This window comes from Microcebus murinus, chromosome 11 (assembly GCF_040939455.1).
Source record: "Microcebus murinus isolate Inina chromosome 11, M.murinus_Inina_mat1.0, whole genome shotgun sequence".
NCBI lineage: Eukaryota > Metazoa > Chordata > Mammalia > Primates > Cheirogaleidae > Microcebus > Microcebus murinus.
This window is the reverse complement of record NC_134114.1, coordinates 3,516,394-3,536,023: the sequence shown is the minus strand read 5'-3', so window position 1 is coordinate 3,536,023 and position 19,630 is coordinate 3,516,394. Positions and strand designations below refer to the sequence as shown.

Sequence of the window (19,630 nt, the reverse complement as noted above, 5' to 3'; positions counted from 1 at the left end):
ACCAGAAAGCAGACAGCTGCACTGAGTATGGGCCCCAGGTGTCTGCCTTAACATTTCCTCCTGGTCCTTATCAAAGGGTGAGCAGCTGACACACAGGATGAGATTGTAGGTAGCCTAGGAGAGGACAACAGCTGCAGGCTGAAAGCTGGTAGGCGCTGGAAGACAGAGGTTATAGAGAGCTGGGAGGCAATCACGTTTGGGTCCACATAGAGTGGAGAGACCCGCATGATCATCCTGGGCACTCAAGTCCATGCCTCGTAAGTAAAAGCCACATGCTAGAGGACAGGCTGCGCCATGGGGCTAAGGAAAAACTGAAATAGATGGGACCTAACGAAGAAATAATTAAAGCTTCAGGGTATCAAAAGGAAGGATCACCTCTTATAATAATATAAATATATATAACATAATAATGTATTATAAATATATTTAAGAGAAAAAGGAAAAAAGGGACATAATCAGTTAACAACGGAAAATTTCAGATGGGAAATACAGAGTATAAAAAAAGTCTAGAATTGAAACTTAAAATAACCTAAATGTGTATTTCACTGTATTGTCTAATGATTAGAAATGGTAGACGGAAGATACAAATGATAACCAACTTCTTTTATTAGAAACAAGTGAGTCCAGAAAAAAATGAAATTATATATTTAAAGTGTCTAAAAGGAAAAAAAATTACAGAAAAATAAATGTTTAGAAGTCTATATCCAGAATAAATAATCTTCAAAGATGAGGGTGAATTAAGGGTATTCTTAGATATAAGCATGTCTTTTCCAAATGTCACTAGGGGACCATGAATGACATGGCCCAAAGTAGTTACAAGGTAGACTACACTAGAAACCAAAGTACACTCTAGAAGCTAACATCTTTGAAAGAAAACATTAGTTTTAGGCCTCTTTTCCTTAACAAACATAAGAATGCTCAAAAAAAAAAAAACCAAAAAACATTAGTAGGGAATTTACATCTCTGCCCACAGGAAAAGGCAGTAAGGGGATCCATGCTGATGCTGACTGATCTATTGCTCTTGTTCCAAGCTGAGATCACCCAGCTGAGGAGAGAAGAGTTCAGTCCTGGCACAGAGCTGTAATTGATCTTTGGGGGAGCTCTACTTGCGTTCAGAAGAAAGAAGATTATCACATTAGATTTAAGTTGGGAGTATTCCCAGTGCATTCTGAAATGTTTGGAAGTTTCTGTAGGACCATATTTTTTGTCTACTTTCCTCTTGATGTCATTATAAACTAGAATAAAAGAAACCTCAAAAATAGTTACATTTGTAAATTTATGGGTAGCTTTTCTGGTGGTTCTGTAGAGAAAGTTCCTAAATCTTGATTTTCCCCATCTCGCAAGAGCATATGTTTCTGTGTTGTATGAGGAATTTATGTTAGGAAATCACTCTGGTGATGTCTCTAGGGTTCCTAGAGTAGATATCACCTTCTATGAGAAACTACTTTGCAAATACTTTATTTTGGGGGATTTATTAATCAGAAGCCCGAGACAGGCTGCTGCTACATAGTAAATTATGCTGATATAGGGAGGGGGTAGCAAGGCCTTGTTTTCTTAATACCATTTAAAAACTGGAGAGTATTAATTTGCCAACTTACACTGACTAAAAGTTGCTGCTGAACTCCCACATGATAAATCAGAAAGAAAGATCTGACCTAACAGGCCAAGTCAGTTCTCAAATGAAAACCGATACCCACAACAGTATTGACCATCATCTTCTTTGCCAGTAAAACATGTGTTTCCTGTTATATAGGACCAGCCTTAACGCATAGGATCTGACATTTGGTAGGTACCCAATAAATGCAGGATACATCAATGTCAGTTACACTAAATAAAACAGTTTTATGAATCATATTTCATTGAGCATTTGCCAATATTCACTTGCCTTTTTAAAGTCCAGCATGCAGAGCTTGGCTTTCTCTCCAAATTGCCACTTGCACTGTGTGTTTGCATCGTACAACTCTCCAGGCAGCTTCTCGGGGTACTTGTACTCCTTCACTGGCTTTGGCCGGTCAGCAAGGCAGACAGCTTGAGCAGTGCTGAAACAAAGGGGGACGAGGCTGCTGGCAACTGCCGACAGCATTACCCAAGGACGCACTATCAACGATACGTTTTTTTCTCATGCACTTTTACTACATCCTGTGTAGAAAGGGGAAATTTTTCTCCTGAGGTCCAATATAACATTTATCTTAATTATATTTAAATGCAGGGACTCCATTTTCTGAAATTATTCATAATATATTTTTCTTTTCTAGGAAGACAACTTGTTTTTCATTAGATTTCTCAAACTTACCATGAGGAAAAGTGAAAATGAATGATTACAACCAAATGTTCAGTGTGAGAAGCTCCCATTACAGACACCTTCCATGCACACTTCTCGCCAGAAACAACCAAAAGATGGAAATGGCCTTTGTAAAAGCACAATTCGATCCATCTCAAAGGCTGGAATTTTCTTTCTTTCTTTCCCTTTCGTTCCTTTTTTCCCTAGGCTGGGGACACCTGCACATTACCTTACAGCTTCCTGAGGTTCTTCATGGAACATCAGATTTTCACCGGCAATGTTCTATGCCCAGGCTAATTTCTGACCAGACCCCCAAGTTGAGAAGAAAATTAGCTCTGCTAAAATTCACTAATAGATGGCTAAAGACCAACTACTGATTCCTTCCTCCACAAATAGGGTATTCTATTCTCTACCAGGATGTTCTTTGGTATAATCTACGCATTTAGGGGAGGAATATTTAAACATTTTTTGTGTTTGCAAATAGCAACTAAAACCTACCCATAAATTTCAATAGGCCCTTCCTCTACAAAACCAAAACATACAATATATTGAAAATGGAAGACCATCCCTCAAATTTTGCTGTAGGTGGTCCACTTTGAGTGGAAGATCTTTGGCTCCAGTCTCCAGGGCCTGAGCCCCAGGTTCCACTGCTGTGGAGCTCAGGAGGCTGTGAATAAAATGCAACAAACAGCTCAGATGGGTTCGCTGTGAATTCTACCCAACATTTAGGGAAGAAATTATTCCCATTTTCTACAAACTCTTTCAGAAGACAAAGCAAAGGGAAAACTTTCTGACTCATTCAATGAGGCCAGTATTACCCTAATACCAAAACCAGACAAAGACACTACAAGAAAATAAATCTACACACCAGTATTTCTCATGAACATAGATGCAAAATTCTTCAACAAAATATGCTAATATGTATGTGCAGTTTCATGTGGCAGAAGGCAGGCATATGCACTCATCTGCAGGACGTGATTCAAATTTTTAAAAGGCAAATTGAAGATGAGCCCATGTTGTCATAAAATGTAAAATAATGAGCTAAAATTTCCCTAAGTCATAGGCCTCCTAGATGCAGACATGAGTAATTGTGATGAGGTTGGCATCTGTTAACAGGAAATGACTTTATTGACTAGGTTGATGAATTGACTCCAAACAAGTATGTGTCTTCCGTGACACTACCAAGAATGGAGAAAAGTTGTGCTGACAATTTCATGCCAGTTGAGTTCCCATATTATACACGTTTTTCCATCTACCAAACGTTAACTGCTAATACGGGAGGGCAGAATCAGCTTTAAAAGTTACCCATCTACCTTACTCATTGCTGGGATCCTATCCAAAAAGCCACCTAATGGTGGAGAATGTAAGAGCATTTTGATTACTTGGAAATCAGGAAGTCAGCAAACTTGTTAAAGAAGACAGTCTCAGATTCATTAAGTCAGTGAAAAATCAAAACTTAACACATGGTGGAAGTGTCCAATTTGCAACTAGTTGTCAAGTAAAATAAAACTTAATAGCGAATTTGACAGCAAGAGACTTTCTTGGAAAATTTGATCTTTCAAGAAAACAAATATGTAATCATCTAAAACTTCATGTATTTATTTATAATCATATGGTCCAAGGAAATTAGCAAAGTCTCTGAAAATAAAGGCTTATTATTGAAATGCTACAGAAGTGTTTTACTGAATTAGCACAAAAACAAATCAGCACGCTTCGGTATACAGTTTATCTTTTCTGGAATTATAGGACAAAAATGACTTTTAATTCCAGTATCTTAATTATCGTTCTTAAGACTATATTCTGAAAATTATAGTCTGTTTTCAATGTCCTCAAACTAATTCTTCTCTAAGCATGTAACTATTTTCATGAATCTTCCTCTATTTCTCGGCAGTTTCCAAGCTTCTTTGAGACTCTTCCATGATGCCAATTCTCAGTACACACCCAAATTTGTATCCTCTGGTTTTCCAAGTTGTCAGAGCATATTTCAAAATATTAAAAAGTATTTATATATTTACCTTATAACCATTAAGATAAAAAAGAGATTTTTTAAAAATTCTGAATCTAGAAAATTATAGAAAAGATCTGAGATATAGAAACCTTTGAATTTTCCTTGGTAATGCAAAGAAGAGCACAGTGAGTTTAAAGTGAAGGCTCTTTATTACTGAGAACAGACTTCTTCATGCGTACACTGAAAAAAAATGTGAACAGCTGCAAGAAACAGCTAAAAACAATGCTAACAAACCCGAACTTGATTTCATGAGAATACCATACAGGGAATGACAAATGTTAAATGTGCCCGCCCCAGTGTCATGTCAGTTGCAGAATAATATTAATATTGTCATTTTTGGTAATAGAAATTGAAAAAAATGATCAAGTGTATATTCCTAGAGTACAGATTTATGTTACCAAGATAAAGATAATGTCCACAAAATGCTCACTCATCCTGGGTGGCATAAAATACGGATCACGGTCATCATTCTTAAGGTGTTACAGTATCTTGACTGAGATCTCAGAGTATGAACACAAGGCAGGAAGTCCCTAAAGGCTGGTGATCCAGGTGCTGGCTCAGATGGCAGGGTACAGGGCCTTCTAGAGAACCCAAGGAAGAGGCAGCGGGGCGGGTAACCCAGCCGTCGGGGAGCAGTCCCCCAGATAGCGCACGGGAGAGAACTGACAGAAACACTGTGGGATCCTGTTCAGAGTTCTGGAAATAAGAGACCTAATTTATGCAACAGAAAAAAAAAAAAGAGCTCTAAATAAATAAATAAGGAAGAAAACTAAGAAAAAGTGGAACCCAAAAGAAGATGAGTGAGAGAAACCAGAGGGGCCAGTTGAACCCTGACTGGTGTCTACAAAACCTACTAGGGAAGGGACACTCCCATCCTTCATTCTCAGTTTAGAATAACCAGTTCTTGGCTTTGACTGTAAGAATACATAAGTTGGAAAGATTTGGATGGCAGATATCTATCTTACTTACTTGGGGACTTCTTGGGTGCTGGTGCTGCCAGCCTATTTTTCCTTCCACCAACTCTAATGGAAGCTCCATGGAGACCGTTTTACTGGTGTCTGCATATGTCTAAACCCCCATCCAATTGTACACATTGTATGTGTGTAGTCTTTTTGTATATCAACTTTATGTCAATAAAGCTGTTATTTTTTTAAAAAGCTTTGTTTTCCTTGAAGGGTTAGTATTTGCCTTACTTTCTAATATTAGAAATATATTTCCTTTCTTGCCAAATCTCAAGCTTTGCTATCACAACTTGGTAGTTCCTTAGGATTTATATATTTATGTCCTTTTTCTCTGGTCTCCATTTTTTATTTTCATTTTCTTTTCCTCTTTATATAACTTTCAATTTTACTAATTATTTTGTGATTTCTTGTACAATCAGCTTCAAATTCTTAAGGTAATGTGGTTGCATTTGTTAGCTTTTCCCAAGATTATATCATTGAAATAGGAGCAATAATTGACATATTTTCTTTGATGAATTTTGGAAGTATGATTTTTTAAATATATTATAAATAAATTTAATTGAGAATAAAAACAGAAGCCCATTTCCCTTTGTTATTTGCTACCATCAGTGAGTTTTGAAAATATGGAAGCATATTTTTTTATCTCCTCTACTAGAATCAGTAGGCCATTGTGAGTCAATGTGTTTCTTAGGAGCAGGCCCAATTCTTCTGTGTGTCTGGAAAAATACCTTTCTGTCTAGTGAAGAAACATGTCTTTCATCCTGAATGAGGCAGGTCTCCCTCCTCAGGCAAAAGAAGCTATAATATTCCCTAAATAGCAAAGGTGGAGACTGATCTCTTCCACAAGGAATAAAAGTATCAAATCCCAGTGCTGCCACTGGTCTCAGAAGAATGTGTCCATGTGGCAGGGAAAGAATTCCCAGGAGCACACGTGGATCCGGCACACGTGAACACTGCATGCAGCCTGCGAACGTAGGTCCGTGTACACACCTCCTGTGCTCTTCCTCACAGCTCAGTCACCTTCGAGAGATAAAAGCTGCTTTCCATTATAAACCAAGACTCTGATTCCCCTTTTTAGCATCTGAACCAAGTAATTTTTTTAGCACTTAGAGATAAAAATAAAAATAATGACTATGCTTGCAACACAATTGCCTCTCCTCTGTTAGCTGCATCCACTGTCTTTGGGATGAGGAGAGAGGTCAGTTCCAGTGTCCAGAATGCCTGGGTTCTGCTCTCAATCTTGCCATCCCCTAGCTGGTCCCTCCAGGTTTCAGTTACTTCCCTGTGATAGCATTTGGGGTTGATGATATGGCCCAGATGGTCCTCTCTTTGCTCTTCCCATTCTGTTGCTCCAGAGCTCCTGGGTAGACAACTGTTTCAGTCCCTCTTGGACTTTCAGGCCATAGTCTTGAGTTCTCCCTCCAAAAATACCACCCCTCCCCTGCACACCCTCCTTGCTGTTCTGTCCCCACCCTCTGGCTGTCTGCAGAACTGGGTTCTGGAAGAGAAAAGAGCCATAAGATAGAAGAAACCTGGGTCTCTGAATGACTGCATGGAGCAGAGACCCCTCAGTTCACACTGGGGTGTAATGTGAGACAGAAATGAAATTTTGGCTTAAGGCTCACTATAGCTTGGCCTATGGCCCCACCAAGTTTATGTTGAAATTTGATCCCCAGTGTAGGAGATGGGGACTGGTGGGAGGTATCTGGGTCATGGGGGCAGATTCCTTATGAGTGACCTGTTGCCATCCTCATGGTGATGAGTGAGTTCTCACTCTATTTGTTCCCTGAGAACTGACTGTTAGAAAGAGACTGGCACCTCCCTCCCCTCTCTCCCTTCCTCTCTTGCCATTTGATGCCAGCTCCCCCTCACTTTCCACCATGAGCAGAAGCTTCCTGAAGCCCTCATTAGAAGCAGACGCTGGCGACATGCTTCTTGTATAGCCTGCAGAACTGTGAGCTAAATAAACTTCCTTTCTTTATAAATCACCCAGTCTCAGGTATTTCTTTATACCAACACGAACAGACTAAGACAAGGCTTAAACCAGGGTATAAACTCAAAGCCATGGAGATTTGGAAGATTGTCTACTCTATTAGCAGATCTAAGGATGTTTCTTAAAGTCCCTTATTTCTCTGAAACTTTAAAAATCTACTGATCACCTCTTTTTCAAGGGTCAAATTCTATCTCCCCAGTGTTTTATACTCTAAATAAATTAGTGCTAAAATAAACTACCTAAAAAATATTACTTAAAATTACAGGAGTTTAGATCCAGGTTAAAGTTTATACACTTAAGTTTTTCTACCTAATGGGAAATGTATTTTGTAAAAACAAACAAGAAGAAAAAGAAAGAAAAAAACTAAAAACCTTAGTTATGCTTTATCATTGTGCTTACAGATGTAAACATGCTCTTTCTTCCTATTCACTGACTAAATATGCCTAGTTACAGAAGTGAGAATTTAAAAAAATTAAATGTTAGTGACAAATGCTTCGGTAAGGTTGAAGGGCTCCCCTTGAGTCTCACGGTCAATGTTGGATTGAGCCAGCAGGCCTCGATGCTCAAAGGAGCAAACTCCTGGGACAACTGAGTGTCTCAGGATACCTTCAAAGGGGACACACCCAGAAGCACAGCCTGGGGGCTGCTTGCGCAGGATCAGCAGACCAGGCTGTGAGCACTGGAACCTCTGAAAGATCACATGAGGCTCAAGGAGTTCATACCTTAAAAATTTGTGCAGATACTGGCGGCTGCAGGGTGACCATGAGAAGACTCCATTGCGTCCTGCCAACGTTGGGGACATTATGTTGCCCTCAGACTTTTTACACACATTCCCTTCCCCATCATGGACCATGCCAAAGCTAGGAGAAAGAGAGAGAGAGAAAAATGGCTCTTGCAGAACAAGAATAGTTTAAATTATTTATTTATTTATTTATTTATTTATTTTTTTTTTTTTTGAGACAGAGTCTCGCTTGTTGACCAGACTAGAGTGAGTGCCGTGGCATCAGCCTAGCTCACAGCAACCTCAAACTCCTGGGCTCAAGCAATCCTTCTGCCTCAGCCTCCCGAGTAGCTGGAACTACAGGCATGCGCCACCATGCCCGGCTAATTTTTTCTATATATATTAGTTGGCCAATTAATTTCTTTCTATTTATAGTAGAGATGGGGTCTTGCTCTTGCTCAGGCTGGTTTTGAACTCCTGACCTCGAGCAATTCGCCCGCCTCAGCCTCCCAGAGTGCTAGGATTACAGGCGTGAGCCACCGCGCCCGGCTTTAAATTATTTAATATCCTTTAACAAACACAAGTCAGGACTGTGGAGACTTCCCTACACTGGGTAGGCAAAAATAAAAGCCGTCGCAGCCAATTTGTTGAGAATATTCCTGGATTCCTAGACCTTCTGGGAAGAACAGACCGCCCATGGAAATGTGGGGAAGTGTACACCTACATCAAATCAGAGTAGAGGTCCAGGTGCCCTCCAAGGGTGGAACATTTAATTATTTTTAACAAAAGCATTTCAAGTGTGAGGCAAGGACTTGCGATCTTAAAAAGCTCATACTATGTCACTTGCTTCCTTCTGTCTATATTCTTTTCTGCTCACCACGACTGTCGGAATTTCCAAGGGCGTTTGTTAAAAACACAGATGCCAGGTTTCTGGCCAGGAATTGTTGATTCAGAAAACAGAAATCCAGGCATTTGCATTTTCCAACAAGCCCCTCAGGTGACTGTGATGCTTTCGGTGATTTGAGACCTACTAAGCAGCTCCTGCAGCTCCTGGTGGGGCTGACATTCTGTCTCCACAGCCGCCTGGGGCTGCTCCATCTCCAACTATCCGGTCTGCACCACTGGAGGCTGGGACAGCGGGCAGCAGTTGAGCTGAATCCCTGCAGCCCTTTGGAGGGAGTAGCTCCACAGAACCCCAGTGGTGGACGCAGTTGGGTGTATTTGCGGGTGTTGTTTGCAGCAGCACCAGTTACTCCTGAGTGAAAAACCAGACCTCTGTGGGATCCACACCTGGCTTGGTACATAGGAATGCCTCAAGCTCTATTGGCTATAGGAACCCTTAATAGTGTCCATCCAAGATGTGCAAATCCCACAATGCCAATCAGCACCTGCTTAATGACTTGTGAGGAAACTGCAGCCCTGCACTTGAGAGAATCTTATTGACCTGAGCTGCTCCCTCCTCCCCACCGAGTCTACTTCTTCTTAACTTCCAAGAGCTTTGCCTGTAGGAAAGCCTTGCACTGCCACCTTCCCTGGTCTCAGAAGAACAGAGCGTGCTGCCTGGGGAGAAATGCCTGGGGAATTTGGGAGCTCTATGCACCCTGGAGACCTCCCATTGCATTGCGGTAAATACATTCTTGGAGAGTCAAGTCACTACTGGCTGTGAATGTTTGGTAGTCAGTCATTGTGTCCATTCCCTGAAAGCAGAGAGTTGCAGAGATGCAGAGGAAAGGAGAAAATGGGAGAGAGAGAGAGAGAGAGAGAGAGAGAGAGAGAGAGAAAAGAAGGACAAAATGGTACTGGATCTGGGGACATTCTACTGCCAAGAATCTCATGATGAATAGTGGGAAGGTGTCAGGGAGAGGATGACACCAACATGGAGGAATTGGGCTCCAAAAGCTGACAGAGAATCTGTACTTGTTGCCAAGGCTGAAGACACATTTGTCCATTTAACTGTTTTGCATATGGTTATTCAATAATATGAGCAAAAGTAGTAATTAACATGTACAAGTACTCACTATTTTATGGATATGACATTAAGTGTGTGACCTACATTTTCTAACTTTAAACTCACCAAAACCCTATAGGGTAGGTCATATATTAATGACAGCAAACTGAGGACTGGAGAGAGACTTTGTTCAGGGTTGCAGAGTCAAAACTAGAACCTGTCACCCTGATGTCAGGGCCCTGGCAGGACCCCCGCAATAGTGTAACCTGAGCATGATTGAAGGGTGTATCCAAGGAAAGCTGGCATGCAAATGCCACTGAATTCCTGCAAAATTTCTGATCAGTACCAAATATGATGTAGACATAGTCATTTTAGCCTCCACCTATTCTCTGAAGTTCTATTAAAGGCAATTAATCAAGGCCAGGGACACCATACGGCAGAGGAAATGTGTCATGGCTGCAGAAGGAGTCAGGCTGCCAAACGGGAGGCTGCCTTGGGGAGAAAACGATGAAAATAAAACAGCAAACTGCCCTCCTTGGCTGGCCTTTGATCTGCTCATGAAGAAGACACATTATTGTCCAGCAATTGCTTTGATACATTTGCTACCACTTCTGTCTATATTTCTAAGGAATTCAAAGTCACAATGTTCCTGGTCGGGAAACATGTTGGTCTTAAACTTTTTCAGTTAAGGTATCTTCAATGATTCTTTCTAGCCTCAAGTTTCAAACTCTGCTATGCATCAGAACATCTGAGAAGTAACTGCACATGTGGTGACCCGACGTCTGCACTGGAGGATTTCTGCTTCTGTGGGTTGGGATCTGGCACTAGGTGTATTCTCACACACCCTCAGGGGACTCTGACGCCCTCCCAAATCTCAGTGCCAGGATTTCACAAGTTGCGTTCCCAGTCAGTACAACGACTGGAAGACACATCCTGTACTGTAGTGGACGCCAGTGCATCAGCATAAAAGTACCACACAGTGATCACATTTAATGTTAACATTAATAAAGTCACGAGTGAATGAATAGAACATATTTTGAAGATAAGGTTGGTGTGTGGTAATCAAGAAATATAACTGCCATATAAGTATACAGCTCAGATCATTTATTTTTTTGCTCCTATGCACCACAGCATTTAAAGTGTTTATCATTCCACATGTTAAAATAATACATATGTTTTATCTCTTCATCTCTTATGAGTTTATCTATTTCTAATGGATTAAGCCTCCTCTAATCCATGCTCAGAGCCCCACTGCAGTGGACTTGATAGCCCATAACAGGTTCTCCATTCATGTGTGTTGAATGATTAAAGGACCACATTTTCAGCTATAACACTAATTCAAATGCCCAAATATAAACCTAATTTCATATTGGACTTGAAAATTACAATCAGTGTCAGCACTTTTAATGTCTTCTACGATATTTTCTTGAGTGATTCAATTACTATTGGCAAGTATTTATTACTGATAATATACTCAGAATGACCAATAGCTGGCCAACTGTTTTTAGAGGTTGTGTCAGTTATTCCAGGCTATTCAAACTGCAGTGATTAAGGAAATGAGACATCCTTCAAAGGAGCCAGGGCCAATGTAACCTGAATGGTAAATTCCACCCTTGGGATGATGAGGATGAGCACAGGTAGGACAAAGATGTTGAGAGCCCGGACACAGGCTTCTTGAGAAGCACAGCTCGTCCTCTGTGAGAGGTGGGGGCTGAGCTAGGAACAGCAGTCGGGGAGCTAGGGATTCTGGGCCGGGCAGATACCCAGAGAGAGCAGGGCTGTGGAGGCGGGGACCCAGGTAGGGTCTGGGCTCTGTCATACACAAGTTGCTTGATACTAGGCAAATTATTTAACCTCCAAGCCTCAGCTTCCTCATATATAAAATGGGGTAATAAAATTTTCCTGAGAAACTGTACAGAATATCTGGTACCACGCTTGTCACAAAGGGAAATTCAAAACTTCTATCCCTTTCTTTGATTCAAATGTGGTCTTGATCAAATCACTCAATACCTAAGAGTCACTCAAGTACATATGATGCATGTCTGTAGTGCAGGGGGCAAATGCCAATGGATTTTAAATGGATTTCTCGTCCTTTTTGGACATAGAAACAAAGAAGAAATCCTAAGAGGAATGACAATAAATAAAATTGGAGCTTGCAGAGGGCAGCCTGACGATCACCAGACCAGGTGTTGGCAGGAGGCTGTCTTTCTCCAATATTCCACAAGTCTTTAAAATCACTAAGTGCCTCCCTGCCCTGGTAGACTGATGACAGAGCACAGCCACAGATTGGTGGGATGTGCACAGCATCCTCAAACACTGGAAAGGGTGTTGCAGGGAAGTGTGGCGGAGCTGAATGGTACTAACAAGCTAACGGGTGGTGAGGCCCATTCTGCTTCTTCCAAGAAGACCCTCCGATCACCCTGTGTACTGTCTTACTATGCCCACTGTCCTCATTACCTGACCGTTTGCATGGCATGTCCATTTTATCTTTTCTCTTAGACTTTTGGAGGGCAAAAATAGTGGATAAATAGTCTTTTTATAGAATCATACATAATGCCCAGTGAATGAGTCCATAAACTCAGGGAAAGTAAGAGACAGAATGATAATCCTGAATACAATGAGCACAATGAATGTGATTTAATATTGTCTTAATGGTCTGAAATGATAATCCAACTTGACTATTTAAGCCTATTTTACATAATATTGTTCAGCTCAAATAATACATCTTAAATTGCACCTGCACACATGAGCTAAGGAGCTCACAGTGCTCTACTGGTTTTGCAGATGGGAAAACTAGGTAAGAGCTGACCAGGTGACAACCCTGTACACCATCAGGCTGTGGAGTGCTGCAGTCATCTGGGATCTGAGTCCCAGGGCCCTACCCATCAAGTGGCCTGACTTCCATTAGCAGATGGAGATTTTTCAAATGGATTCACGCTGAGACAGCATAATCTCTGAAATGTGCAGATTAGCCCTTGGTGTATTTGTGTCAATTCCTGAATACCTGCATCTAGCAAACCACATGTCCTGCCTGCACCAAGGGATGTAGTATAAGCTGGAAACTCTTCTTCTACTGCCAGCTTAATAAAGATTCTGATTCAATCTCATGTCCGAGAGGAGAATACACATCTTGGTTCTGGTTCTAGCCTCTTCTCCTCTCTTAAGACACAAATCTAAACACTTATTTTCAGCAATTTCTATTTTTAGGTCAGATTCTTCAGTATAAACTACAAGATGTTTTGAGATGTAAAAAACTGAACTTAGTAGAAGACATTGGATGGACAATGAACTGAATCTTTCTCTGGGTTAGAGATCAGAAGACCTATGACTTACAGGCACGAAGCAGCATCCCCCGTCCCATGGTGCCCTCTGAATGTAGACAGAGATGAAGACGTAAAATCCAAGTTTGAAACAGGACCTTTCGTGTGTCTTTCACAGATGCAAATTACTTTCTATTTGTTAAAGTGACTCTGCTGGAAGCTCATTGTCAAAGATAAAGGTGCACTGTTTATGCGTGACATTTGATCCACATACCAAACTTATAATTCCTTCTTCAATAAATAATACTTACTAAATAAATGAAGTGAACAACTGTGTTTATCTTTGGTTCAGTTCCACCAAACCTGGAGTTTTCTTACTGAGTCAGATGGTCACAGCTAACACGCATGAGAAATGCTCATCTTCGTGTGTTCACCTGCTCACTCCCTGGCTCGGTCATCCCCGAGTTCCCTTCACACGCCCGTGGAACACTCAGCATGGTCCCCCCAAGTGAGGGAAGGGAGCAGAAGGGAGGGTCCCCGAAGTCTCTAAGGTTTAAGCTCTATGTGAAACTGCTTGGCATATTTTACAAAAGTGCTCCACAAGGAGCACTATTATCACAGCCATTACTGTTACTATCATTACCACTCTTTTTCTTAACATGATCAGAAACTACTTCATTGACAAGCTCCCTGTTCTCTGTCTTTTGCACAATGTCTGCTAAACGGCAGGTGTTCAAGAAGGATCTGGCAATTCCTGAGGTTAATTCTACTGGCAATGCCACTCTCCTCCATCCACATGCAGAGCTCCTTTCTTTACTCCCATCTGGATTCCCATTTTCAAGTAAAAATACTTTTTTCTTGTTTGGAGGAAATTCTTTTCCATCTAGACCCAGTCTGAGCAGGGAAAGGAAATATTAATAACTGACTTCTAAAAATAAGAAGTGTAAACACTGATACTTGTTGACAATGAAAACTAACTGAGAGCCTAGTTTGGGATGTATCAAGTTTAACTTTGCTTAAGTTCACCACCTGCAAAGGCTAGCGCTGCCAATGCCCATATCTCAACTGCCATCAGACGTGGACTTGCTCAGCCCTCAGTGACTTAAATATTTTTAGCCTTGATTGTTTAATTAAATTCAGGTATGGTTCAGAGGACAGCAAGAGCCTCATGTCGCTGCAGTAATGAGAGTTTTTGAAGTTTTAACTCTAGCAGACTATTAAAAATACACTTATGATTTAACTAAAAGCTTTATAAAGTGTAGGTGTAATTTTCTAAGCAATGAAATAGTCAATCATTACCTGTAATGATGAAGGGATAAGTAATGGGATATGAGACTTCATTTTCAGGTCATTAGTTCACATAGATGAAGTCTGCAGGGCCTCAGGATTTCATTAAACACGGCACACATGTGTATACACACATGCATGTGCATGTACACATACACACATGTATACACACGCATCCTGGTTGACATGAGTCTATGACCTCAGTCCATTTTCCAACAGTGGATGGAGAAGTCAGCTTTGCGAAAACACAAATCGCAAACACTGACTTGTTTTCCTTTTGCCAGTTAAAGCAGTTTACTGAATTATTAGCCTATGAAATCTTGTCTAACAATAACAATTTCCACAAATAACTGCTAGAAATTGCTCATTCTGTGGGTATAATGTAAGCTTTTTCTGTAAGGCGATGACACAATGACACTCCACCGGTGTCTGAGAGCTGCCAGCCCAGGACTAGCACCTGTGCTGAGTCCCCAGGCTGATGGCTCTACCTCATGCTGCTTCATTTTGAAACCAACAACACTGTGTCGGGGTGACATAAGGGAGACAGACCAAGTCCTATCAGGCCTACCAGATCTCTTGTCAGTACCACACTCCCCAAACTGTGCTCAGCACATCAATCAACAAAACAACATCTCTACAGATTACAGAAATAAATGTACAAAAAACATACACAAACTTCATAGAAACGACAGTTAACAACAGGAGGGCTTGTCACTGTCCTCAATTACTTGGAATTCCCTGATAACAGCTAACCGTGGAATGAGATTAACTCATAGGACCAAGTACAAAACACAGGACAGAGGAATATGGACAGATACAACTACCCTCAATCTTAGGCACATGTGTGAACAGGAATGTCAGAGAATAGATCAAGAGAAATATAAACATGTGCACTGTTGTGGCTTTACAATGTGCATGATGGGGCACTAAAATAGAAACACAAGAACCTAAGTGATAGCATTTTATAGATGCCAACAATATTCTTGTTAGAAACATGTGACTTCCCTTTACAGACCTGACTTAATGAATCCCCGTTCCTATGGTGCTCACCTAGTAAGCAAAGGACCCTGAGTTCCACCCTCCATGCAGAAGCACTTACTTGTGTCCAGACTCATGGGCAATGGTGAAGGCCAGTCCAAGGCCTGTGTCTTCATTGATTGTGCAGCTGCGATATTTACTGCACATTCCACTTATGGGTGCAAATCCTATCGGGCATAAAGATCAAAAGAATATACGGTAATGTTGTTGCAATAAAGTAAAGAAAGAGTTGTATATTTATTTTCTGTCCTTTAGTGAAATTTAGTTTTTATCTTCATTTGGGGAAATACGAAATGGGAAACCCTTAGACAACCATATAAAGGGCAGGCACTTCATAATGTGGGAGAAACGAATCTACTCCCAGGAGCTCAGGGCCACTATGTCTCCTGGAAAAAAAAAAAATCCTAGTTCTATGTAATGTTCCTGTTACAGGCAATACTTAGGGCAAAATAGAAGTGGAGGTTTAAAAACTGCAGATGGAGGAGAATTTTTGCCTTTTTCTATAAACATATGTGTTCTGAAAGGCCTGGTGAAAAAGTAATGTAGAGAATTGGTGTGTTAGGAGGTCCCCAAGATCACCCCAGGCTTAGTGATCTGCATTTGTCACGATGAGCATCTGTCATACTCACAGTTATGATGTAATACAGCAAAGGGACACAGAGAAAAGCTAGCAAAGGGGAAAGACATGTAGGGAGAAGTCTGGGGAGACCGGGTACAAGCTTCCAAGAGCCTCTCCTGGTGGAGGCACACAGGACATGTTTACTTCCCCAGCAATGAGCTGTGACAATGAGAGTTAAGTGTTGTTAACCAGGGAAGCTCATTACAGACTTGGTGTCCAAGGAGTTTCCTGGGAGCTGACCACGTAGGCACCCTCTGCCTAGCATGTGCCAAAATTCCAGACCTCCAGAAGGAAATCAGGTGTTCAGCGTAAACTGCTGTTCCTACAGACAGTCTAGGCACAGTGCGCCACTCTTACCAAGTAGCGTGGTGGGAACCATCCTACAGTCTAAGTTCTCAGAGCCAGCCCAGGGCCAACCTTGTAAGCAGGTCTCTAAGGGCAAGCAGTCAGGCCACTATGTTATCTCCTTTCTGCATAACAGGACTTACTCTATTAAACTGGGTTCTATCTGATAGTTTTTATAATAAAAACCATTCCTCTCTAAAAACTTGGAGGAAATGGGGAGTCAGAAAAAAATGTTCAGCAGAGCCCCCATCAGCACACATTGTTGTACACTAGCCCCTTGGAAACAAAGCACTGCCTCCAAGATACACTCAGCCCTGTACATGTCTAAAAAAATTGCTAATGTTAAAATAGTTATAGAGAAATGGAAATATAACATTGTTATAGTATCTCTACAAATATTCATAAATGTACTATTTCTGACACACAATGAGATACCCCTGAATTTGTCAAACGATAGAAAAAATGGAAGAAATTATTTATTATGTAGGAAGAAACAGGAACTCTTGAATCTGTGAGGGACTTTTGCTTGTTCAATAATCACTCCATGAATAAGAGCATATTTTTAAGTTTGGCCAAAGTTTATGCAGGGAAGTGAATCTATTCTTTATCCTTTACTCAGTAGCAGATACTGCTTAGGAATATGAAAAAAGGGCAAAACAATTTAATATCAGGTACCACCCAAGAAGGGTGCACACCCTATGCATGGCCCCCAAAACTCCACTGGAGGGTCTTACCCAAAGTATCACAGGGCTCATTCTTCCAGGAACATATATCCAGGCCTGTCAGTAAGATGGCGTGGTCATGGCGGGTCCCGTCTTTCCCCCGCAATCCAGACTGCCACTGGCAGAAACTACTCAAGGTATGGTCCGCATGGTGACTTATCACCAGCCCTGGCTATGCAAGAGAGACCAAGGACCCCATGACAATGGAGAGAAAACAGGTTATAATGCATTGTCATCACAGCAAACTATCATTAACTTTGACTTGGATTTCAACTACATGGATGGCTCTGATTGGCACATAAGCTCATGCAACCATTTTAGGTATTAAAATACAAAGGCAGGTATATTATATAAAACCTGTACAGATTCAGTGTAGATACTTACATACAGTTCCCTAGTTCTGCACATAAACAATTGGAATGTATCTGTCTAACTGTGAATGTATGTTCAATGACCCAAGAAAGATCACTTCTATGCATGAATTTTTTGCATTCAAAATCTTTGCACTCTTTAAATTTAGATGAGGCCACAGAATCATTTATACATGGCTTTGCACATGCATGTACAAAAACACACCTAGACAATGATATGTTTATTTTATAACCAAGGTGGGCAGATGAGATTCCTAATTAATAAATCTTTTAATATTTATTCTTACAGTGTTAAATTAAGTATCTTTCCTATAGAGGCAACATGTTTATGAGAAGAGGTATGTCAATGGGTAAAGCTGTATTTCTAGAAAATAAACTGCAACTAGAAGGAAACTTACATAGAAGACATTCAGCCTTATCTACATATACCAAGTTCTGACAGAGCAACAGTGAAATCACAGAGGGAATAAGAGAAATTTGGGGGGTAGCCAGACAATCCATCAGAGCAAGCTGCACCGAGTTATTTAAACATTATTTGTAGGTATGCCATATTTTCCTATGGATGACCAGAGAAAATCAGGTTATTATCTCCATTTCAGAACACCATCTTGTTTAAAACTTTCACTGCTAGAGTGTTGTATTGACATGCTTGTCTCTCAGTCACTGACTATGTTTTCCCTTGAAGTGTTTATTTTGCTTTTCCAGAGAGTCAAATATACCTCAGCTGAATGCTATACATAAACACTGAGGCATGCCTTGCATTCTTTAGCTGGTGATTTCCAGGAAAACTGCATTAATTAAAGTTAACACAGGTGTATGATCAAACGATAACCTCGCTTATTCTTTGCAGCTTGGATGAATTCCAAGGTGAAAACGTTTTAATTCAAGGAATAATTAACCTGTCACCTGAGAATCCCTGCTAGCTCAGCAAACCCCTCCCTAGCACATGCACACACAAAAGACAATGAGGCTGTATCTCCCCGACTAGCCGGCTAGAAACAGCCCCGCCACACACCCCACTCTGCACCGAGAAGGCCGCGTCCTAGACCTTTAACATCTGAGGGTGTCTTAGACTGTATTAATGATCTCAGATTTCATCTAAAAAATTCTTTGTTTTATAAATAAGAAAAGTATGGCTAACAGGAGACTCTGGAGATGTGGGCAGGGGTGAGAGTGATGCCGGGCGCCTGCCTTGGGTTTGGGGCCCACTCTCCTTGGCCAAGTCAATGATTAGCTTGGGGCAAAATAAAAGTGAAAATGTCATATGACTAAGATGCCCCCCATTACTTATGCCATGAAATGTCCATGTGCACTATCACTGTGAACAGAGGGACACCTCTATGCATTCACAGGAGGCCGGGATGGAGGCAGTGGAGATTCTTTCACCCAGGGCCACCAGGATCCAGCGTAATTTGGGGTTTTGTGCAGTGGGGGAAATGTGCTGACATTCTCTAGAAATCTCCATGAAAATAAAAATCTAAGACTGAAGGTGGTGAGGTATAGGAATTAATTGGGAGGCAATTGAGTAAGGCAGTGTAGTTCCACACAGTACAATGGAACTTCTAGGCTATAAAACATTTTTAGTATTCTAACAAAAAGCAGACAGGGCTCAATTCCAACAAGCACCCTACAACCTCGTGGTGGCTGAAGACACATTTTGTACTTTGTATTCTTAGTGTTTCCCACCCATATAGTAAGGCAGCTCTTATATTCAATTTTCTCATTAGTAAATTAAAAGAGTGTTCCTTACTACCCTGGCACAAAAAAACACAAGAAATTTAAAAAAAATGAAAAAGAACTGAAAAGAAACTCATTGCATCAGACACAAAATATTAACAAAATATTAAATATTTCTTGTCCCCAAAAGAAAGAAAAGTAAAGAACTCATAGAAGAATTATATTAACGAAAAAAATTATTTTGCATTTATTTTTCTGGCAAGAGAAAAAAAAAGAATAGCCGATATCAAAGATAGAATACCTGCTCATCTTCTAGAAGAATCAGACCCACAATTGCGATGTTGATGTTTCCTCCTATCGTTCCGTCTTTGAATAAAGCAGACACCTGAAAAAGACAG

General features: G+C 40.8%; 1 protein-coding gene across 1 annotated transcript in view; it reads right to left on the bottom strand.

Moving 5' to 3' along the window:
* The window catches only part of ADAMTS16 (ADAM metallopeptidase with thrombospondin type 1 motif 16), a 133,487-nt gene that overhangs the window by 75,073 nt on the left and 38,784 nt on the right, over positions 1 to 19,630 (bottom strand). Inside the window, exons 4-8 of the mRNA XM_020290223.2 lie at positions 19,534 to 19,617; positions 17,197 to 17,356; positions 15,560 to 15,665; positions 7,967 to 8,104; positions 1,886 to 2,039 (exon numbers count right to left, since the gene is read on the bottom strand). Of these exons, the coding sequence (XP_020145812.2) occupies positions 1,886 to 2,039; positions 7,967 to 8,104; positions 15,560 to 15,665; positions 17,197 to 17,356; positions 19,534 to 19,617 (642 nt within the window). The remainder of the gene's footprint in view (positions 1 to 1,885; positions 2,040 to 7,966; positions 8,105 to 15,559; positions 15,666 to 17,196; positions 17,357 to 19,533; positions 19,618 to 19,630) is intronic.